The 25,091-nt window shown below is 38.3% G+C and overlaps 1 protein-coding gene across 4 annotated transcripts in view; it reads right to left on the bottom strand.

Moving 5' to 3' along the window:
* The window catches only part of LOC105220550 (coiled-coil domain-containing protein lobo-like), a 441,384-nt gene that overhangs the window by 51,133 nt on the left and 365,160 nt on the right, over window positions 1–25,091 (bottom strand). For all 4 annotated transcript variants that reach the window (XR_008472828.1, XR_008472829.1, XR_008472830.1 and 1 more), the window contains exons 5-7: window positions 5,723–5,904; window positions 5,444–5,662; window positions 3,797–4,018 (exon numbers count right to left, since the gene is read on the bottom strand). Coding sequence is in view for 1 of the 4 variants with exons in the window: in XM_054236031.1 (XP_054092006.1) it covers window positions 3,797–4,018; window positions 5,444–5,662; window positions 5,723–5,904 (623 nt within the window). In the remaining 3 variants the exon portion in view is untranslated. The remainder of the gene's footprint in view (window positions 1–3,796; window positions 4,019–5,443; window positions 5,663–5,722; window positions 5,905–25,091) is intronic.

Here is a 25,091-nt window from a genome sequence, read left to right as displayed (position 1 = left end):
GTGAACAGAAGGATTAATATTTTAGGCTTTTAAGAATTCAAGAATGTAAAAAGAAAAAAAATATTTAAGTGTAGTTCAAAATGAGTAGAAAGAATCGGCTAAGAATCGGCAAAATATGGCTGATGTCGATGCTGAATTTTGTGGCCGATACTGGTCGATGCCGATGCCAAGCGATTAATCGGTTGGACTCCAGTTTGAAGTAATCACTTATGTTTTATAATATTAAATTCCAAAATGATGTGCCTTATTAATCTTCAATAAATACAGGCAGGCACACAGGCACGGAGGATGGGATCATGTGTAGAAGTTCACGCAAGTGAGGAAGGTTTTTGATTGTCATTCACTTGGGAGTGGCCAGAAACGATTCTTCTCCACATGGTTCAAGCAGCTCACGACTTCCGGTTTTAGACCAAGTATCCTCTGGGTAGCCAACAGACATCCGTTTGAAGGCGAGCTAAAGTGAGAAGGCGAAGCCCGCTTATGCGGTTGTGCGTAGGGCTTGGGACCCACCACATAAAAACGAAGTACCAATGAAAAATCTACGAAAGCCTCGGATGAGACACCCCCCTTTTGATGACGACCCCTGCAAACGTTTTAAGGATAATGATATAAGGGCATGCACCTGGAATGTCCGGACCCTTAATTGGGAAGGTGCCTCTGCCCAGCTGGTTGATGTCCTCATACGACTCAAGGCTGATATCACCGCCATCCAAGAAGTGCGATGGACGGGACAAGGACGGAAGAAGGTGGGTCCTTGTGACATCTACTACAGCGGCCATATAAAAGAGCGCAAATTTGGTGTTGGATTTGTGGTGGGAGAGAGACTCCGTCGCAGAGTCCTGGCATTCACCACGGTGGATGAACGTCTTGCCACAATCCGTATCAAAGCGAGGTTCTTCAACATATCGCTGATTTGCGCCCACGCCCCAACGGAAGAGAAGGACGATGTGACCAAAGATGCTTTCTATGAGCGCCTAGAACGCACCTATGAGCGCTGCCCCCGCCACGATGTAAAAGTCGTGCTTGGCGATTTTAACGCCAGGGTGGATAAAGAAGGTGTCTTTGGCACAACAGTCGGAAAATTCAGCCTCCATCACGAAACGTCGCCAAACGGCCTGAGGCTGATCGACTTCGCTGGGGCCCGAAATATGGTCGTCTGTAGTACCAGATTCCAGCATAAGAAAATACATCAAGCTACTTGGCTGTCTCCTGATCGAAACACGCGGAACCAAATCGATCACGTTGTGATAGACGGAAGACATGTCTCCTGTGTTTTAGACGTGCGTACGCTCCGAGGACCAAATATAGATTCGGACCATTATCTGGTCGCAGCGAAGATACGCACACGCCTCTGTGCAGCAAAGAATGCCCGTCAACAAACACAAGGAAGGTTCGACGTCGAAAAGCTGCAATCGCAACAGACAGCCACGAAATACTCTACTCGACTTGCACTCCTGCTCTCTGAGAGCACTCATCAGCATCTCGGTATAAGGGAACTGTGGAACGGCATCTCAAACTCACTGCGTACCGCTGCAGCCGAAACAATTGGTTTTCGGCAACGACAAAAAACAAGCTGGTACGATGAGGAGTGCCGTCTCGCAGCGGAGAGAAAACAGACTGCCTACCTCGCAACGTAGCAAACGACCACAACACGTGCGGGATGAGATAGATACCGAGAGCTGAAGAGGGAAGCGAGACGCATCTGCAGACAAAAAAAGAAAAAGGCCGAAATGCGTGAGTACGAAGAGCTTGAGAAGCTGGCAGACAGAGGGAATGCTCGAAAATTTTATGAAAAAATGAAGCGACTTAACGAAGTTTTCAAGACCAGAGCATCCTCATGTAGAGACCAAGGTGGTACTCTGGTAACCGATGTCCAGGGCATACTGGGATTATGGAGGGAACACTTCTCCGGCCTGCTGAATGGCAGTGAGAGTACAACACCAGGAGATGGCGAACCCGATCCCCCAATCGATGACGATGGAACAGATGTTCCATTACCCGACCATGAAGAAATTCGAATAGCAATTACCCGCTTGAAGAACAACAAAGCAGCGGGGGCCGATAGATTACCGGCAGAACTATTCAAATACGGCGGCGAAGAACTGATAAGGTGCATGCATCAGCTTATTTGCAGAATATGGTCGGAAGAAAGCATGCCTGACGATTGGAATCTCAGTGTGCTCTGCCCAATCCATAAAAAGGGAGATCCCACAATCTGCGCCAATTACCGTGGGATCAGCCTCCTAAATATCGCATACAAGGTTCTATCGAGCGTACTGTGAGAAAGACTAAAGCCCACCGTCAACAAACTAATTGGACCTTATCAGTGTGGCTTTAGACCTGGAAAATCGACAACTGACCAGATATTCACCATGCGCCAAATTTTGGAGAAGACCCGAGAAAAGAAGATCGACACACACCACCTTTTTGTCGATTTTAAAGCTGCTTTCGACAGCACGTAAAGGAGTTGCCTTTACGCCACGATGTCTGAATTTGGTATCCCCGCAAAACTAATACGGCTGTGTAAATTGACGTTGAGCAACACCAAAAGCTCCGTCATGATTGGGAAGGACCTCTCCGAGCCGTTCGATACCAAACGAGGTTTCAGACAAGGTGACTCACTATCGTGCGACTTCTTTAACCTGATGCTGGAAAAAATTATAAGAGCTGCAGAGCTAAACCGAGAAGGTACAATCTTCTACAAGAGTGCACAGCTCCTGGCGTACGCCGATGATATTGATATCATCGGAAGCAACAACCGCGCCGTTTGTTCTGCTTTTTCCCGCATGGATAAGGAGGCGAAGCGAATGGGTCTGGAGGTGAATGAGGACAAGACGAAATATCTCCTGTCATCAAACAAACAGTCGGCGCATTCGCGTCTTGGCTCCCACGTCACTGTTGACAGTCATAACTTCGAGGTCGTAGATAATTTCGTATACCTGGGAACCAGCATCAACAACACGAACAATGTCAGCCTCGAAATCCAGCGCAGAATAACTCTTGCCAACAGGTGCTACTTTGGACTGAGTAGGCAATAGAACAGTAAAGTCCTTATCATTCCCGTCCTGCTTTACGGTGCAGAAGCTTGGACGATGTCAACATCAGATGAGACGACACTAGGAGTTTTCGAGAGGAAAATTTTGCGCAAGATTTATGGTCCTCAGAACATTGGCAACAGCGAATACCGCAGACGATGAAACGATGAGCTGTACGAGTTATACGATGACATTGACATAGTCCAGCGAATAAAAAGACAGCGGCTACGCTGGCTAGGTCATGTTGTCCGAATGGACGAAAACACTCCAGCCCTGAAAGTGTTCGATGCAGTACCCGCCGGAGGAAGCCGAGGAAGGGGAAGGCCTCCACTCCGTTGGAGGGACCAGGTGGAGAGCGACCTGGTTACACTTGGGATCTCCAACTGGCGCCGAACTGCGAAGGAGAGAGAGAGGTGGCGCACTATCGTCGATTCGGCTATAACCGGCTAAACGGTTGCAACGCCAATCACAAATACAGGCACAACTGATTCGGATCTTGTTTTTTCTTATATTCGGCAAGATGAAAATTCAATTAGATTCTGTGATACCATTGAAAATCAGAATTGGTTTGCCATTCTGACAATTAAAAAATATGTCTTGGATTTCACAACACCCCTGAATATTTATCTCACAATACTTCTTGCCGCTTATGGTCGTGCCAGATATATATGTACATTCTAAAGACCAATGCTTATACTCCTATATATTTTTAATTTGTTGCTCAGTATCGAATTCACGAACTATTATAACAACTTACATACCTTTCTCATTTGTAATTCTCTAGCCGCTCCGTTACGCAAGGGATCAAATATACTAAATTTCAAAACAGGATATTTTATTTCTTGCCTTCGAAGATCAAATATTCCATTGATTTCTTCAATAATTTTATCAAATTGCTTTTTGACTTTATCTTCGTGTTTTAGTTCGTCTAATAATAGCTTGTACAGTTCTAAAGGCGTAGGATCAGGATCGGAAAGATTTGCCTAAAAATGTAAAGAATTTTTTATGAAAAAATAAAAAAGTTGTTTGGATAAGTGAGTTTTTTACTTCATAAAAAACTGGAAGCTACTATATCATCAATTTTTAAATTGCCGACAGGATGGTTGAAATATTATATTAAAGATATATGTATATATATGTATAGAGTCCGGACCAAGATCTGAACTTATTTCATTGATTATTTGACTTCGAACTGCGAAGGAGAGAGACAGGTGGCGCACTATCGTCGATTCGGCTATAACCGGCTAAACGGTTGCAACGCCAATCACATACATACATTTGTCAAGAGGATTGATGACAGGGTTGGCTTAGATAAGGAAAGATCAGGTTTGAATTAATTTATTTATTCCCAAACTATATTATATTTAAGATTGACGTTCACTTCAGTTCTCCTCAGATATCTTACGTTAACGTAAGATTAACGTTATATTAATATTACGCTATATAATGGGCGGTGAAATAATTTTTGTACAGTTTTTATATCAACTTGAAAATATATTTAATGTATAGTTTAATGTTTCTGGCGCTTTTCTTCAGCCAATTGACATAATTCTAATTTTGGACATAAACCGACTTTTTCCTGGGTATTTGACCAAATCAAGTTTTTCTACGCGGTTTAGTCATAGGTAGTATATAATAGTATAATTATATTATGTAAGTTACCAAAAAACCAAAAATGTTGGTATTAACAACGGAGAAATAAATCATATATTTTATTGTCATATATTCAGACAAACTTTTGTGAAGTTTTTATTTAAAAATTGCGAAAACTCAGCCTTTGGTACCTAATCTCCCTTGACGTCTAATCAAAAAATGCTTTTGCCGTAGACAAGATGACTCATTATCGGTTCGTTCAAAATAAAAAACTAAAATATTTCGTTTGTACATGGTAAATATCGTTTTTGGACGGGGGAAATAAAAAAAGTTATATATTAATTTTTGGCAAACTTTGAAAAAAAAACACATTTTTTTACCAAATTAGTTGTAATAAAAAATCCTTTATTCAATGACTAGATAATGTAATTTAAATGATGTGAGCGTTATTTGAAAAAAATTGGTTCATAACATTCCGAGAAATTGTGTCCACCGAATTAAAAATTGAGGTTTAAGATAAACGCGTTTAATGGCAACTGATTTTGTCTGATGGGCGGAACTTCTTTTAGAATTTCGCTCAGATCGATTTGAAATTCTATGAGAATATACACAGGTTGTCAAAATTATTTGCACATTTCTGTCGAATTCATAATAAACGTTTGATGTGTAAATAATTTTGATTACCACCGTATTAAAAATATTGTACTCTTTAATAGGATCGAAATTAGAGTCGGTTTTTTAGAAAATTTCATACCCATTTAACCCAGTAATAAGTCAAAATATATTAGCTAATATCAAAAAAAAATTATAATTACTTTGTAGGATTTTGTAAGTTGAGGATCAAATTTTATTTCGTGTCCATAATCTGGTTTTGCTGGTTTGGTAAATGATAATGTTGATGAGGTCAAGGCTCCAAGGGCATAGTGAAAGTTTAGTAATATTTTGCCATGGTCAAAATCGATCATTCGCACTGCAATGTCTTTATATGCCGGTACATTTCCAATAGTCTGACGCTTAAATTTTTCAATTGTTTTCTGCACAAATAGAAATAAGAGAAATCGTATCAACTGTTAGTAGATTAGGTATTTAAAAACCTTTAGAACTTGTCCCCCTGGTTTAAATTCGAATTCCTTTAAAGTACACTGATCGGCTCGGTTACTGTAATTAAGAACAATTCTCTCACTGCTAACGGAGAGGCTTTTCAAGGAGTCTACTCTAGTGTCTGGATAAAAATGTAATGTTTTTGGTTCATTAGGATCACGGTTGTACTCCATAACTGTAAAATAAAAAAATTACATGCTAAAATACTTATGTATACATCTGTTAAAATATTAGCCAAACAGTACGCTTTTATATATTTGATATTAAAATTATGTTTATTGTTAATAAAAATCAATTCCACATAACTCAACATGTTGGGGATATTGAGGAGATTCCTATAATTAGTTTTTTTAACCTAACCATTTATAAACATTTGAAATAATCGAGACAGATATAGATCAATATAAATCCAAGCAAGGAAGGGCTAAGTTTTGACATTATTATAACGACCATTATATAATGAATTAATTGAACGTTAAATAATGAATTTGGTGTTGGCTAAATTTATATTAAACAAGTAAGGAAGGGCTTAGTTCGGGTGTAACTGAACATTTTATACCCTCGCAAGTTATTTATTATTATTAAAATAACACACAATTCGACCCATATATTTGGCATAAAAACCCACGATTTAGCTCAATTTTGGCAAAGACCAACACTATTAAAGGGAAAACATATTATCTGAATTTCTTTTGAATATCTGTGAGATTTACCTATATTTTCGATAAAAAATTTGCCTCAAACCCTGAGGTCCACATGTTCAGTATCTGTGGCCTTGTAAGGTTATAGTCCGATTTCGGTGAATTTAAGATGGGTGATGTTACACTAGAAACGCATATCTATACTAATTATATAAAATCGCTTATATTACAAATGTTTGTAACGGCTAATCTCCTAAAGTTCTGAAGCGATTTGCTCTAGGCTCGCGAGTGGCATACTTATTTTTTTAATTTTCCGAAATCAAATCCTTTTTCTTTCGGGTTGAAGTTTTTGAAAAATCAAAAATATTGAAGCATAAGGTTTTTCGTTCACCAAACGCAGTCTACAGCAAAGCGCGCTTTGTGTGTGTGCGTGTGCTCTTTATCGTTTGCGGCACGCACTCTCTCTCTTCCATCTCTGCACATCTTTTCCAGCATAACGTAATGAAGTAAAGTACATACATATGTATGCACTCTCCCTCTTCCATCTATCGCATCTTTTACTACATAACTTATTGAAGTAAAGTACAAAGCAAAAAAGTGTGCATATATAAATGATCGCAGAACAAGTGAAATAACGCTAAACAGCACAATCAAATTCTCGCATAAATTGCCGTATGTATGCATGTATGTAGATATGTAAATACAGTGTCAACTATATTTACTCTGTTTTACAGTTACTTATTTTGCAGCAACGCACCGTTGCTTGATTTCTAACAAAACACATCTATAACTTTCGAACGATTGCACCAAATCCGATGATTCTTGGTTTTATGAATTCTTTATTGTTAGGACAAGGTATGTATGTTGGAAAATTATAAAAAATTAAATAGTGAAGTATTAAAAAACGCATTTAAGAAAAATTAATTTAAAATGAATCGCAAAATGTGTTGCTAAGCGCATATCTCGAGAACAGCTGAACCGATTTCGCTAATTCTTTTTTTGCAATATTCCTTCAAGTATAAGGTCCTGAAAAAGTCTAAAATCCATACTTTTTTAAATTCTCATACAAACAATTTCTAATCTATAGATATAAAAATGAATTGCTGTTCGTTAGTCTCGCAAAAAGTCGAGAACGGCCAAACCGATCTGGCTAATTGAAGTCTTGAAATATTCGGGGAAGGGCAGGAAAGGTTTAGAAATTAAGTAAGTATGGAAAAATTACGAGGAAGATAATACAAAGAGCATTTTATTTGAATTGACAACAAAAATATGAAAAAAGAAAACAAAAAATAATAACATTTTGAAAGTTGTCATTGTTGCTTTGTTGAAATATTTTTGTCAGTGTTTAACTGTATAAGGTTGTGTCGATAGCCCTAAACAATTTGTAACAAATAAGGAAAGGCTAAGTGCAACCGAACATTAATTTTTTTAAGAAAACACTCAATTTGACCCATATATTCGGCATAAAGTCCAATATAAAATCATCATATAAAGTATATAAGGGCTGATGTAATTCCTGAACCAATTTCTCTCATTTTCACCACTAATGTTAACGGGAATAGGGGCAACTTGGCAACTGTTAGTAGGCAAACCAACGTCACATTCGGCCTTGAAATTATTCCTAAATTGCAAATCGAAGAAATACCAGTCTGCAAAATCGTCAAAAGTAACGCTATAGCGAAGATTTTCCAGATATTCACGAAGTCGCTGGAGGCACTGCGAAGGACTTCAAAAGATTTACGCGACAACCAAAACTTTTTTGGTGGAGCCATGATTCTATTGGCAGGTGATTTACGCCAGACTCTTCCAATTATTCCTGGATAATCGCATGATTAAAATCATCTACTTTATGGCGACACATAAAGATTCGCCAATAAACAACTAACATACCACTAATTTTGCAACAATATCAAATTGCGATTTTAGAAGCAGTTGGAAATGGTAGGGTCCCAGTTGACACCTCAATGGATTAATAACATTTCCAACATATTTCTGTCACTTCATTGACTCAAAGAAGAAGCTTATTCATCGTGTTTTTCCTGACATGAAACCACAATATGATAACCATAAATGACTGCTTGAATGACCTATATTGGTGGTAAAAAAACAAGAATCTCTTCGATCTTAATGCGACAATTTAGAATTTCAGGAGAGTTGACACAGCTACAAACCAGGATGACGTATTCAAAAAATGCCTGAAAATTTACCACCAAATTTACGCTAAGGCGGTACGAAGTTCGCCGGATCTGCTAGTATATTATAATTTCGTTGAAATTGGTCGAGTATTTTCTGAGATATGGTTTTTAACCCATAAGTGGGCGCAGCCACGCCATTTTTAAATTTGGTATACCACTTTGAGTGTAGCCCTTCTGAACCACCTTTCCCATGCAATTTAAGGTTTCTGGTGTTTTCCCTTACTAAATGAAAGACTTTTTAGTAGTTTTCAATATAACCTTTGCATGGGAAGTAGGTGTGGTTATAACCCGTTTTTTTTTTTAATTTTACTGTATAAGATATAGACACATTCGGATTTGAACTCCACTCATCACTCTGATCATACATATCGTTATATTATGATTACAATTACATACAATCGTTATATGAACACAGCTATTATACATAATATCTTTGCAAATTGTTGAGAGTGTATTAAAAGTTGCATATGTTCTATTACATTTATTTACTACACATTTGGTATATTCGTATGTTAATATTAAAATGAAACTAACATACATATGTACATACATAGTAAAGGATGCTTTTAGACATGGGGTTTTCAAGAAGAAAATGAAATGAAAATAAGGGTATGACAATATGTTTTAAAAATGATTTCGTGGCTGACTCGAATAAATTCCAGACGAGAGGCCGATAAAATTCGGCGTGAAAACAACCAGAAGATTCAAAAGCCACAATATTACTTAACGTTAAATATAAATACGAATGAAATTGGGCCCACCCTGGAACTGTCCCCACATCGCTACTGTCCGCCAACGGATTATTAAGTTTATCTAGCCTTTGATTCTTGCAAATTGTGGTTGTACAAAATGTTCGGTTCCACTAGACCCTAGCAATTCTTTACTGATTTCATTTTTATACTCTCATTTTTATACAAAGTTGCTAAGAGAGTCAGAGAGAATGTCTGTTTGTCTTAATGAAACTTATTACACGTATTTCTTGGCACCATAAGAAGGTTAAGTTCGTAGAAATCGAAATCGGCGAAAACCTATAAACAGCTATAAATAAGCCATAAATTAAACTATGTAAGTGAAATTTGGTACAAAGGATCCTACTAGGATGGGCCATATTTGGATATAATTTTTTTGGGAAAGTGACCCCGCCCCTTTCAACTTTTTTCTACATATCTCGCAAACTAATAAATCTATACCAACGAAACTCTGAGGAGTCGTTTTCTTCAGGTACTAATAGTATAAGAAATACAGTCTAAAAATGGAGGAAATCGGATTATAACCACACCCACCTCCCATACAAAGGTTATGTTGAAAACTACTAAAAATGTTTTAATTCAGTAAGGAAAACCACTCGAAACCTCAAATTTCATTATAAAGATGGTAGGAGCTGCACTCAAATTGGTATACAATATTTTAAATGGGCGTAGCTCCGACCTAATATAGATCAAAAACCATATTTCCGAAACTACTCAACCAATTTCAATGAAATTCGGTTCATAATATAATCGTTTACTTTACAATATAAAAAGTAAGCACTAGTGAATATATCTATATTTGGAAAAATACAGCATTTATAGTGTGGCATCGCCCTTCTAAAAATCGGCCAAATCAGACCATAAGTATTTAAGGCCCCATGTATCGTATCATATATCAGTTCAGCTTACAAAAAAAAAATGATTTACCCCAATGTCTGACCGACTAAAAGAAGTTATTCGATTACAAGAATAGCCCACTAGATATTAAAAGTATTTTTGGTCAACTTATTATAAAGCTTTTTTATACATTTCTTACTTTTTTGCAGGAGTATCAACACTTTTACTGTGCGATTTTTTTAGTTTTCCTCGGTTTTTTGATTATTTTTAAATAATGAAATACTTTTAATATCTAATTTTTATATTCACATGAGAGTAAATGTATTTACTTAATTTTAATTAAAAAATTGAATTATTCAATAACTTTTGTGAAATATTTTATAAAATGTCTTTAAAGTGGTATGGTATCAAGACTTTTGCTCTACACTGTATGTATGTAAAAAAGTATGTGAAATTCTAAAGTTGACGTCCGTTTGTCCCTTTGCATTTCTGATAGCTATAGTTTTGTTCAGTTATAGTTTTGTTCACAAAACGGTTGTTTGTGTCACCCAGAAATAAAATAGTTAGATCTGGGTTAGATATATACAGTGGAACTTCTAGATCTCCATAACTTTAGCACTTGAATTGGCAATAGCGTTTAAAAGCCAAATTTCATAAAAATTTAATTTCCTAACTCGAATTTCTATAACTCGAAGTTCTCCATAACTCGAGCTCTTAAAATGGCAATAGCAGGCAACTTTCATACAAATTTCGTCAAGAGCCAAACAATAGCAAAATGCAACAAACAAAATTACAGAAAACATCTTTTAACGTATGTCCATTAGAATTTTGAAAAGTAAATAAATAAAACAGTGCATAAAACAATATTTTACAGCTTTTTCAAAATTTATATGTTTTAATGAAAATTCTATAACTCGAAGTCTCTCTAACTTGAAGTTTTTTTGTGGATTATGGTGGTTCGAGTTAGAGAAGTTCCACTGTATATAAATGATCAAGATGACGAGTGGAGTTGAAATCCGGATGTCTGTCCGTCTATCCGTGCAAGCGATAACTTGAGTAAAAATTGAGATATCTTATTGAAATTTGGTAAACATATTCCTTGGCACCCTGTGGAGGTTGGTATTGGGCGAAATCGGCCCACACGCCACGTCCACAAAATGGCGAAAACCGAAAACATATAAAGTTCCATAACTAAGACATAAATAAAGTTATTAAAGTAAAATTTGGTACAAAGAGTCGCACTAGGAAGGGGCATATTTGGATGTAACTTTTTTGGGCGTAGGAGTGACCTCGCTCCCTATTATGTTTATTGTACATATCTCGTAAGCTATTACAGCTATATCAACCAAACTCTCTATAGTCGTTTCCTTAAGCCACTTCCTTATATTGTTCAAAACTGGAGGAAATCCGATTTTAACCACGCCCACCTCCCATACAAAAGTTATGTTGAAAACTACTAAAAATTCTTTAATAACCTAAGAAAAAACAGTAGAAACCTTAAATTACATGGTAGAGATCGTACAGAAGAGCTGCACTCAAAGCGGTATACAGCATTGGAAACGGTTGACAACCACGCCTTTTTTCCATATACCAGAACTTTGAAGTCGATCTGAATCGTTTACTTTACATGATATAAAGTAGGCACTAATGAACTTAACGGAACAGAACTTTGCACAAATACTACGCTTATAGTGTGGCTTCGCTTTTCTAAAAATCGTCGAAATCGGACCATAAGTTTGCTTCTAATTTTTTTTACCGAAAATATGGATGTCTCTCAGTTTCGAAGAAATTCAGAGGGAATATTTTTCTTTTGATAATATGTCTCGTGCCAAATATACGTGAAATCGAGTCATAACTTCACCTAACTCCCATATACCTAATTGGCTAAATGAGCCTCAATCTCATATGCTCCACCAGCTAAAACTAGTAAAACCCTGGACACACACCATTCCCCACATTCAACATACGCATCACTAACACGCTACATTTACCACACTCACCACCACCTACAATCCACACCATACATCACTTACGAGAGAGTTACACATATACACTGCACACCGACACACACATATAAGCTAAACCGATAACAGCACTCTCGTGTATGCCAACATCTATACAAAAGGGATCGACAGACGGACATTTTTTTCTTTGATATCACCAGCGATCATCCACACGCAAGGATCAACGAGCATCCCGGCGGCCCAATCTTTTTTTCTTTTTTTAAACACATAAACTTAAGACCCATTATGTCTATTCAACATTGTATATTTAAATCCAAAATACCTGTTAGTGAAACCCTTTCGAAGGAAATGCGTAAAATTATAAAGTGAAATAAAACGGGAAGCAATGAAGCGAAATACAACACCATTTATTTTATTTCTATCGATATTTGAAAGAAGGTGAGTGTAAGAAATTTTAAACACTAATGTTAGGATTTCCAACATTCAATGGACTTTATACCATATATACGACGAATATGTGGGTCAAATTGTGTGTTATATTAATAAAATTATGTAAATAAATCGCGAGAGTATAAAATTACTTAGCCCTTCCTTACTTGTTATACCCTGAACAGGGTATATTAAGTTTGTCACGAAGTTTGTAACACCCAGAAGGAAGCGTCGGAGGCCCTATAAAGTATATATATAAATGATCAGTATGTTGTATTGAGTCGTTTAGACATGTCTGTCTGTCTGTCTGTCTGTATCTATACGAACAAGTCCTTCAGTTTTTAAGATATCGTTTTGAAATTTTGCAGATGTTATTTTCTCTTCAAGAAGCTACTCATTTGTCAGAACTGCCGATATCGGACCACTATATCATATAGCTGCCATACAAACTGAACGATCGGAATCAAGGGCTTATGTGGAAAACTTCCGTATTTTACTACATATCTTCACGAAATTTGATGTGAGTTATTGTTCATAGAAATAATTTAATCTCCGAAAATTGTTTAGATCGGTTCACTATAGCATATAGCTGCCATACAAACCGAACGATCGAAATCAATGGCTTGTATGGAAAATTTTCGCATTTGACGTGGTATTTTCACGTGGACATGGATTACTGCTTAAGGTAATAATATAATCTCCGAAGAAATTGTTCAGATCGGTTAACTATATAACCTTTATGTTTCTAGCAAACAACCCGGCTAAAAAGAACTAGTAAAATGTTTTCTTTTTTTTACTTACGTCTTTAGATTTGCTTAAACAATAGTTACTAAAAGAAATGTACCTGTCAAGGGTATATTAGCTTCGGTACAGCCGAAGTTAACGTTTTTTCTTTTTTATATTTATTTTAATTTAAATAAATTATATTTGTTCACGTATTTGTATTTAACTGGCCGAGTTCTCACTCACATCTCAATAATGCTGCCAATTATTTTAAAAATAATTGTCGTTATTTGCGTATTTTAGTGACTGAGAATAATAGCCTTTCGTAATGATATCTTGATTCAGTAGCCATGGCAACTATATTGGCCTTACAAAATTGGGATGTAAGTATTCATCTTTTCATAATAATAATGTTCTCTGGTTCAAAATTATGTACATACATACATATGTATGTACATATAATGTACATATTGGCCAGTTTGCAAGATATAAAAAATTAAGTGAACGTATCATTTTCGATAGGTTAATTTGTGAATTTTCTTAATAAAAGTATGTGGTAATATTTAGAATTAGTTTCATGCTAAAACTAAATAAATCATTCAATCAGCATTTCAGTCCATATGTGTGATATTCAAATGAAATTAGGTGGACATTTTTATTTCACTGTTTTGAGTACCATATACATTACTATATAGTACCATATACATTACATAGATGTCGGAGCGCTAGTACAAATATTATGTCGATCAGTGTATGTGCGTATGTGAGAACGCTAGTACAAATATTTTGTAGATCAATGTTTATGTATGCAGTGCTGAAATATAACAGGACACTGTTTGTTTATGTAGTTCTAAAATATAACAGGACACTGTTTGTGCAGCTGCGTCGTTTGAAATAGGCGACGCTTAGGCGACACATTAGGCGGCATGTATTACAGTATTTTGATTTGTAAATGCGCACATTGTAGCAGCAATGGAAAATAACTGTTACTGAGTGAGGTCTGTTCGTTTTCAGCTGAGAGTGAAGAAATATGCAGGAACCGTTAGGTACTTTGAATATTGTTGAAAGAATGAATTGATATAAAAGGACGTTGCATCTTTTGAGTTGATCAGTTGATAAAGTAATGTGAAGGCGAACAGAATTCGCTGTGTGTGCTAAGAAGTGAATTTTCATAAGAACAAATAAACTTGCTGTATTCTATCAGTTAAAAAGAAAATAAATAAGAATAGAAATGAATCCGATACCAGAGGATTCTACATCAGAAGTGAGATTGGCTGAGCCTACAGTTCAAGGTTCTGACCAGATCCTAGCAACCCTTGAAGCACAGAACCGAAACCTAATGGACATAATCAAGTCCATGCAGTCTGCAAGGCCATCAGCAGACGCAACGCCTGTCCAAGTTGCTTTGCCAAAGTTTAATTCCGATTCTGCTGGAGCGGATGCCTCTGCATGGTGTAGAACGGTGGACCTTATTTTTGGTGAAAATCCTTTAGAAGGCGGCGCACTTGTGATGGCATTAAGCAAGACGCTAGATGGCAGTGCATCTCAATGGCTATCACAAATATGTTTCGCAGGCATAACCTGGAAACAATTTAAAGAGCTGTTTATTCAACGCTTCGTGGGAGTGTAGACAACTATAGCATCCTACTGAACGTTTTGGATGGTCATCTTAAATTGGAGAGATTAGCAGAAAATGGAAATCAAATTGTTACTTCACTAATGTCCAAGTGAAAAGTTGAAGACTTGGAAATTGCAGTGTCGGTAGTGTTGACACGTGTAAAAAAATATAAAGAATTTTTTGCAATTCGAACTAAAACGCTAGTTTTGAATTAATTTATATTAATTTATTATTTTAATTTAAATTAATTAACAATTAGTTCTGAGAATTAAAAAATTTACTTTACACTCTACCCTCTAATGCGATAATGCCGATCTGTTAGCAACGGCTCCCGCTTTTGCCTATTTATTCCTTCTTTGCTAACTGATCTTCTGATTGCCCCCGTTTCTCCAAATCGACCAATCAAAATTCGCCACGATAGCAATAAGCGCGTATGTAATTAGGACATACGTAAGTAATTAGGAAAAAACGTAACTAATTAGGATTACGTTAATGATGCTGCCATATCGTTCGTAACACTCCCCCCCGGTATATCCTGTTGATCAGGGTGTACCAAACTCATCAAATCTAGAACGGCTATTTTGGCAGCTGGTCTCTCAAAGATGCCGCAAGAGGTCTTCAGAGTAGCGCTTCTGACTTTTCCATCATCACTTTTTCGTACCTGAATCACTCTGCCTTTAGGCCAGCAGTTTCTTGGACTATTGGGGTCAACGATGTACCCAATATCACCGATTTGAATAGGCTTTACATCCGAAAACCATTTGGTTCGCCTGGTTATGGTGGGTAGATACTCCAAAATCCAGCGTCTCCAGAATGCATCGGCTAGTTGCTGTGATGTTCGCCAGTTACGACGCATTAAAGTGGTCTCAGTAACTGGTTCTGCGATTGGCTTAACACCACTTGAGCTACCTAGCAGGAAATGGTTAGGCGTGAGTGCTTCCTCCTCTTCGTGGTCGATGGGGATGTAAGTTAATGGACGAGAGTTAATAGTCATTTCGACCTCCATTAAGACTGCACGAAGTAGTTCGTCACTTGGACGGTTAGTTGTCAGAATTTGTTTCAGTATCTGCTTTACTGACCGGACCAACCGCTCCCAGGCTCCACCCATGTGGGGCGAAGCGGGTGGTATAAAACGCCACTTAGTTGCAGCAGAGGTAAACGTCTTCGTTAGAAGATTTTTATCTAACAGTTCAAATGCTGATTTCAACTCCCTTTCAGCACCTTTGAAGTTTGTACCATTGTCACTCCATATTTCTAAAGGACTCCCTCGGCGGGCCATGAAATTACGTATAGCTAAAATACAGGAGTCGGTTGATAGCGAGTATGCAATTTCGATGTGAACTGCTCTAGTTGTTAAACAGGTGAACAACACTCCGTATCTTTTCTCTGTACTCCTTTTAACCGTAACCAGGAGTGGGCCGAAGTAGTCAACGCCTACGTAGGAAAACGGTCGACTAAATGCTGAAGTCCGGGCTGGAGGTAGACAGGCCATCATAGGTGGTCGAGGTTGAGATGATTTGTTTTTACAATACTGACAATTGCGTCGAATTTTATTGGCCAGTGTGCGAAGTTTTATAATCCAGTAGAATTGCCTTATTTCGTTGATCACTGTTTCCAAGCTGCCATGATGATACTTTATATGAAAATAATTTATAATTAAATGCGTAACGTGATGATCTGAAGGCAACAATACTTGGTCTGGCCGCCCATGTATCTTAACTCTACCGTTTATTCGTAAAACTCCGTAGTCATCCAGATAAGGTGATAGTTTGAAAATATTACTAGATTTGTCAATAACCTTTCCGGATTCTAAAGACTTGATAGAGTCTTTGAAGCTGTCATGCTGGACTTTTCTCCAAAGACAGCGCTCCGCTTTACGAAAATCTTCACTATTTGGTGCATCACCAATGAATTGATTGTCTCGAATAACACTTAACCAAATCCGAGAGCAATACATAGTCATAGCGGTTCCACGAAGTAAACGGTTCCAAGTTGAAAATCTTGAAGGTTCTGGTACTACTTCAAGCTGTTCTAAGGTTGAGTTATGAATGCCGGTAAACTGCGGACGCAGCTCTTCAGTTGAAACACATTGTGCTTCATCAGACATAAACCTCTTTTCATGCGAGAGGTATAAAAACGGTGGCCCCTTAAACCACCGACTGTCGTTCGAAAAGTCAGGATCACCATTCCATTTGGTAGCTTCATCAGCAACATTTTCTCCAGTTGGAACCCAGTGCCATTCCTTGACGTCAGTCAACTCTAGGATTTCACTAACTCGGAAGGCTACGAACTGTTTATAACGGCGATGATCGGATTGTAGCCAAGCTAATACCGTACGTGAATCTGACCAAAAAACGCGTTTATCAATGTGGATAGAGTGCGATTCAATTACATGTTTGGCGAGGCGAGCTCCTAAGAGAGCTGCTTTCAGTTCTAAACGAGGTATAGATACTAACTTAAGTGGGGCTACTCTTGTTTTACTAGCGACCATTGTACAGTTAATTGTATCGCCGTATGAGTATCGAAGATAACACACTGCCGCATAACTGCTTTCGCTTGCATCAACAAATGTATGTAATGTAATTTGAGGAACTCCGTCAATCGTGGTTCTCATGTAGCATCGTGGGATTCTCAAACTCTCAATTTTTGGAATAAATTTAATCCATTTTAGCCACTTGGTAAATTGGTCATCAGGGATTGGGACATCCCAGTCGCATCCAGCTCTCCATATCCCTTGTAAGATGACTTTGGCATATGTTACGTAGAATCCAATTAGCCCAAGAGGGTCGTATATAGTCATCACCAGGCTCAAGACCTCACGTTTAGTAGGTCGCCGTTGACATAGAAATATGTCAGAATTTCTGTACTTAGCGGATACACGAAAGGCGAAATGGTCGCTGGATGTAATCCACCACATGCCTAAAACCTTCTCAGTAGGCAGCTCATTATTAAGATCGAGAGATAGCGCATCTAATGGATGCTCATTTAGGGTAGTCAGTACTCGACTAGAGTTGGACAAAAAATTTCTTATATGAAAGCCCCCTAGCGAATGAATATGCCGAACATCTTGTGCTAATCTTATAGCTTCTTCTTCAGTATCCACACTCACCAACATATCATCGACGTAGTGATTTTCGATTATACACTTTGAAGCATTAGGGTACTCCTGTTTGAATTCTTCACCATTCTTATTTTTGACATATTGTGCGCAGCTTGGTGAACATGTAGCCCCAAAGGTCATCACCGTCATGACAAACGTAGTTGGCTCATTAGCGTTTGGTTCATACCAAAGAAAGCGTTGGAAGTTCTGATCTTTTTTTCGGACACGAACTTGATGAAACATTTCAGCAATATCGGCAGTGATTGCAATTCGCTTTTGTCGAAACTTAAAGAGCACCTTGTGCAAAGGGGTGGTTAGATCGGGACCTTTCAGCAGCATGCTGTTTAGAGATATGCCATTTACCTTAGCAGCTGCGTCCCAGACTAATCGAATCTTTCCTGGTTTGTTGGGGTTGGTTACTGCAAAAATCGGCAAATACCAGTATTTTTTTACGGCAGCGTCCGATGGCCCTAAACGTCTGATGTACCCCTTCTGCATATAATCGTGAATCTTTTGGTTAAGAGTTTCAGCCAGTTTGTGGTCGCGTTGCATTTTTGTCCGTAGACATCGGGCCCGAAATAAGGCCATTGGAAGGCTATCGGGTATCTGGATGTCCGGATGCTTCCACAATAAACTGGTCTCAAAATGACTTCCAATACGAATAGTATGGTTTTGTAATTGCTCCAAAGCAGCCTCGTCCTCCGTAGATATTATGACAACAGGTTTGGTTGACACACCCAAGTTGTCGAGGCAAATGTACGATTTGGTAATTTCAAGCAGTTCGGCTGTTGCCGAGCAATCACAAATATGGTAGACATGGTGTATGGTATCAACGTATGGGTCAGGCGTAAGACCTTTCAATGTCCATCCAAGTTTAGATTTTTCTGCAATTGGTTCATTTTCTGCTCCATATAATGATTTTATAGGAGATCCTAATGTCGCGTTATTTAAGCCAATAAGCAGTTGCGGAATGGCGTTCGAATAGGATTGCAATGGCAACCCTTCCAAGTGTTTGAAATCGGACTGCAATTTGAAAGCGTTAAGCGATTGCGTAGGCAAATGAAGCTTCTTGACGGAGCGAACACCCTTAAGAGCAAATTTCTTATGCCCATTTGGAGCTGATATGCTTAGGTCGGCTACGACCGACTCGTTCTCATAACGATGTGTGTCACCAGTCCAACGTAGGCAGAGTGGTTGCGGTGTGCCTCTTACTTTCAGTCGTTTTAAAAGCTCATCATCGATGAGGGTAAGAGACGAACCATCATCTATGAAAGCGTATGTTGACACTCTACAATGGCCTGAGTGTAAAACTACTGGAAGTATTCGAAACAGAGGGCAACTCCCGGTTGAAATATGCGCATTTATATTGGCAGACTGCGCTCTGGATAACACGTTGACGTTTTTTGATGATTTTTCAGCTACTGCTTGATTAAGGTTTAAGTTGTGGAGTAGCGGATGATGATTGTGAGTGCATCCATTAACGCTGCAAGGTTTAACGGCAATACATTTATTCGTTGCATGTTTTCTCAAACATCGATGACATAGTTTCGATTTTCGAACTACTTGCCACCTTTGACTTCGTGGCATTTCCTTGAAAGAGGTACAATTAAAGACTTCACCACAGTTTTCATCGCAAACGATACATCTTACCGAATTAAAATGATGATTAACTGTCCCGCGTTTACGCTCTCTTACCGATTCCTTCGGGACGATAACGCAGTTGGCCCCTTGAGCTAACTGGAATAGCCAATCGCTGAAGTTTTGTAGATTGCATACTGTCAGGGTTCGCTTATGCATGCCCCAGTATGCCGGTAGAAGCCCAGGTAATTTCGAAACCAACCGCTGTTCAAATTCGGGATTATTCAAATGACTAATCAGGCCAGATACTGACATTGTTGCACAGATGTTTTGCACTTCTACAGCAAAGTCGACTATAGATTCCAGATGACTCTCTGATGGAGGAGGCAATTCGTAAATTTGTCGTTGCAAAACACTGATGATCAATTCTGGTCGTCCAAATCTCATTTGAAGCGTAGCCATAATTTGGTTCACGCATGAGGAGTGAAGTAGCAGATTTTTAACTGCCTTCCGCGCTGGACCTTCCAACGCCTGCCGCAGTCGTAACAGATTCTCTTCGTCAGAGAATCCACAAACATCTGTCGATTGATTATAAGCAGCATAAAACAACGGCCACTCGCTGGGTTTGCCATCATATTTGGGCAACTCTTTAGCAAGGCTGTTACGAGACGCCACCTGATCCCTGGTTAGCCGGCGATAAGCTGAGGCTCCAAAAGACAGGCTGTTAGCGTGTCCAGCTGTAGGCAAAGTTGTATGCGTTGGTTGCGGCGGAGGACATTCCGGAAATAATGTCGAGTTCTGTCGCAACTGTTGCTCTAACGACTGTATCCTGTCCAATAACGATTGAAGGATAGGTGCTTGTAGGTTACTTTCACCTCGTTGATCAGATGATGTTCTATTTGGGATATTGTTGTGCTGCGTAGGTCCACTATTACTTACAGAGTTTGCGATTGAAACGGCTCTATTAAAGGGCGCTACAAATTCTGGAGGTAACTGCAATATTTGTGATGGGAGAGGCGCCTGATCCCTCATCCCGGTTGAGACTCTAGGCATTGAGTATTCATCTATGTCATCTTCGAAACCCATTGCGTCTATGCGATCTAGGAAGCTGTGCTGTTCCCTCGGTAAAGCTTCCCGCTGACGTAGAATTTCACTCTGCTCACGTAGCAACTCAGCCCGGCGACGTAGCCCTTGAGGACCAATAGAATTTGCGGAGTGAACAGGAGTTGCGGGTTGGCTTCCATGAAAATGCATTTGTGGGCGTGATACCGTATGCACCCCATCGACACGTGGTGGAGCTCCATACGAGGTGCCCACGTTCAAATTCTCAGCGTGCATCACAGAGATTCCTTGTTCGGCAGGCCTTTCAGTAGAACTGCTTTCTTCCAAATTACTCACCATTGGGAAGCTTGTAGAAGCAGTGAGACTGGTAGCTCCAGCGAAGTTAGCTGGTACAGCGGACATCTCAGGATTGTTAGCACGCAACATTATAATTTCCACTTCTATGGAATGCGCGATGAGGGTAGAGTAAATTTTTTAAGATGTAAAAAAATATAAAGAATTTTTTGCAATTCGAACTAAAACGCTAGTTTTGAATTAATTTATATTAATTTATTATTTTAATTTAAATTAATTAACAATTAGTTCTGAGAATTAAAAAATTTACTTTACACTCTACCCTCTAATGCGATAATGCCGATCTGTTAGCAACGGCTCCCGCTTTTGCCTATTTATTCCTTCTTTGCTAACTGATCTTCTGATTGCCCCCGTTTCTCCAAATCGACCAATCAAAATTCGCCACGATAGCAATAAGCGCGTATGTAATTAGGACATACGTAAGTAATTAGGAAAAAACGTAACTAATTAGGATTACGTTAATGATGCTGCCATATCGTTCGTAACAGACACGTATGGCTCAAATCGACAAGAGTTTGTTGCAGTTTATCAGGTGAGTTCGTTCCATTTTGTTTCGAGCTGAGTGTTCCTTGGTTAAGGAGAGTGTTGCAGACAAATGTAAGGAAAAACGACTCAGCTAAACTAAGTGGCATAAGTAACGATTCCATCTTTTTGTGCATTGCAATTTATTTCTAATATAAGTATTAAACAGTATTGTTTAAATATTTTGTTGCACGTTGTTATGGACAAATATGTGAAATGCGATGTTTTTATTGGCCACGAAATATTAAGCCAGGGCTTTAGCAATGGACTCTGAAAAATTCAGTATTTGTAAAATAAAAAGAGTTGATGTCGTTTTGATAGTTATGAAAATCTGGTTGATTCCAATTCCGAACGGAGTAACTCCGATAAGACAGAAACGCTATTCTGATTGGTTTATAGAGGGAATACCACAGTCCAGTGTAATAACAAGGCCATTTGGAAATTAGGTTAATAGATCCACAAAAAAACAGTGCAGCGTAAGCCATATAGACTTAGCGAAGGTAAGAAAGAGAATGTACGTCATAAAACCGACGAGCTCCTGAAGTTTAATATTATTCGTCCCAGTTGTTCACCTTTCGCTAGTCCGATGATGCTTGTTAAAAAGAAAAATGGTAGTCATCGTATTTGTGTGGATTACCGAGCTTGAATAAGAACACAGTCGCAGACAAGTACCCTTTGCCTTTAATTTCTGACCAGATTGCTAGATTACGTGGGGCAAGTTATTTCTCATGTCTCGATATGGCTAGTGGCCTCTACCAAATACCGGTACATCCCTATTCAATTGAGCGCACCGCATTTGTGACGCCCGAAGGTCAAATTAACTATGCTTTTTGGTTTGAAAAACGCTCCATTTGTGTTTCAGCGAGCTATTATTAAAGTATTATATGAGGCATACACTTATGCCATCGAGTATATCGATGATGTTTTGATTGTGGCCAAAACAAACTATTCTGGCCGATTGCAGGTTGTGTTGGAAACCTTCATTCTATGTAACAAAGTATTTCTTTCTTAAAACGGGGATAGAATATCTGGGATTTAAAGTGAGGAATGAAAAAACTGTAACGCAATTGAGACAAGCTTCTTACTTTCGGCAGTTCGTGCCTAAATTTTCAGAGACCTTAAAACCATTATATTCGCTCACCTCAAAGAAAAACTCTGATTTCATTTGGCTGTTAGAGCATGAAAGAATTCGCTCAAAAATAATATCTGTTTTAACCCAGGAACCAGTGCTAACTATATTTGACCCTCAATATACCACACACGGATGCCAGTTCGGTTGATATGGGGCAAGATTGCTACATAGAATAGACAAAAATCCCTATGTTGTTGAATATATTAGTAAATGCACATCACCTGCTGAATCGAAATAGTACCATTCGTATGAGCTTGAGACTTTGGTAATCGTCAATGCCATAAAGCCTTAAGTCATTATTAATACGTTCGTAAATTTGTAGTGTTTACTGATTGGAAATCGTAAAAAGGTCAGACCTATCACCGAGTGTGCATCGATGGTGGGCCTTTCTACAGTCATATCCAATATACAAATGAAGAACGAATGACACATGTAGATTTTTTTATCAAGGAATCCACTGAAAAACGGATTGAATTGACTGAGATAAGTGATAATTGGCTAGTTTCTGAGCAATAACGAGATCTTGAGTTAACAGAGTTATTAACTAAGTTAAAAAAATAACGAATTGCGAGAAAATGTAGATATAAAACAAATGAGTTAAAAAAAAATAATTTTAAATAGAAAATACAAAGATACGGTAAAACCAAATATTTACCTGTAATTCCTAAGCCATTTAGATGGGCAGTGATTAATCACGTTCACGAATCTATTATGCATTTAGGTTGGGAGAAAACGTTAGATAAGGTTTATGGATATTGGTTCGCAAATATGTCTAAATACGTTCTTAGATTTGTAGAAAATTGTATGACCTATACTAACTAAGCCACCAGGCTGAATTACATTTGTTCCCTAAAGCAGACATTCCGTGGCACACAGTGCATATAGACATAACAGGAAAGATGAGTGGAAAAAAAACGATTTAAAGGAGTACGTAATTGTTTTGATAGACGCGTTCACAAAATTTGTTTATCACACTTTAAATATTGACACTGATAGTTCTATCAAGGCCGTTAAGGCTGTCGTGTGTTTGTTTGGCGTGCCTACTCGAATTATAGCGGATCAGGGCCGTAATTTTGCGAGCTCAGGATTCCGTGAATTTTGTTCATCTCAAAAAATTGAGCTACATTTAATTGCTACAGGTGCGAGCAGGGCAAACGGTCAGGTAGAACGTGTAATGAGCACGCTTAAGGGTATGTTGACCGTCGTCGAAACCTTTGAGAGGTCGTCGCAAGATGCCTTGGCCCAAGTACAGTTGGCAATGAATTGCACGGGCAATCGTGCTACCAAGGTCAGACCATTAGAAATGCTAATTGGTAGGGAAGCTAGACATTTTGGCCTATTGCCAATGGGTAAAGAAGAATAAGATAATTTAATTGATAAGGAATCTTTTAGAAAACAAGCTAAATAAAATATGGAAACTAATGCTCGTTATGGCAATCATAGGTTTGATAAGAATAAGGTAAAAATAATAAAAAAAGATCATGTGTTGTTAAAAAGGAAGAGTGTAAAATCATTAACAAGTAAAAGAACTTATAAGTATGCGCATGAATTTTTGAGAGCAAATAGAGAAATAAGCGAAGAAGTTGATGAAGATTTGGACGACTCAAGAGGAGATGTGTCCAATTCCCAAGTGGGGAATGAAGATATGGAAGACACGGTAGGTGTCTTGGAATCCCAAGAGGGGATATAATGACCGCACCATAACAGATGGACTTGTTATGGCGGGGGTCAGTAGTTGGGTGTAAAAGGAACTACACCAGTTGATAATGGCCGCACCATAACAGATGGACTTGTTATGGCGGGGGTCGGTAATTGGCTGAAAAGGAACTACACCAGTTAATAAAGTTGAAATATGAGTGAATTGTTAAGTATGGTTCGGAAGAAAATATAATGGAACTGTTGAAAGAGACAGTAATGAAAAATGTTGAAGGAGACAAATGAAATAGAAACTATGATAGAGACAGTGATAAAGCCTTTAAAAGAATGATATTAATGAAATGTTTGTAAACAGTAGCTATAGTTAACGGCTGACGTGTTAGAATATTGCGATTTAAAGTCTACACACGAGGACGTGTGATTTGTCAGGAAGGCCGTGTCGGAGCGCTAGTACAAATATTATGTCGATCAGTGTATGTGCGTATGTGAGAACGCTAGTACAAATATTTTGTAGATCAATGTTTATGTATGCAGTGCTGAAATATAACAGGACACTGCTTGTTTATGTAGTTCTAAAATATAACAGGACACTGTTTGTGCAGCTGCGTCGTTTGAAATAGGCGACGCTTAGGCGACACATTAGGCGGCATGTATTACAGTATTTTGATTTGTAAATGCGCACATTGTAGCAGCAATGGAAAATAACTGTTACTGAGTGAGGTCTGTTCGTTTTCAGCTGAGAGTGAAGAAATATGCAGGAACCGTTAGGTACTTTGAATATTGTTGAAAGAATGAATTGATA

Source organism: Zeugodacus cucurbitae, chromosome 2 (genome assembly GCF_028554725.1).
Source record: "Zeugodacus cucurbitae isolate PBARC_wt_2022May chromosome 2, idZeuCucr1.2, whole genome shotgun sequence".
NCBI lineage: Eukaryota > Metazoa > Arthropoda > Insecta > Diptera > Tephritidae > Zeugodacus > Zeugodacus cucurbitae.
This window is presented reverse-complemented; position numbering and strand designations above follow the sequence as displayed.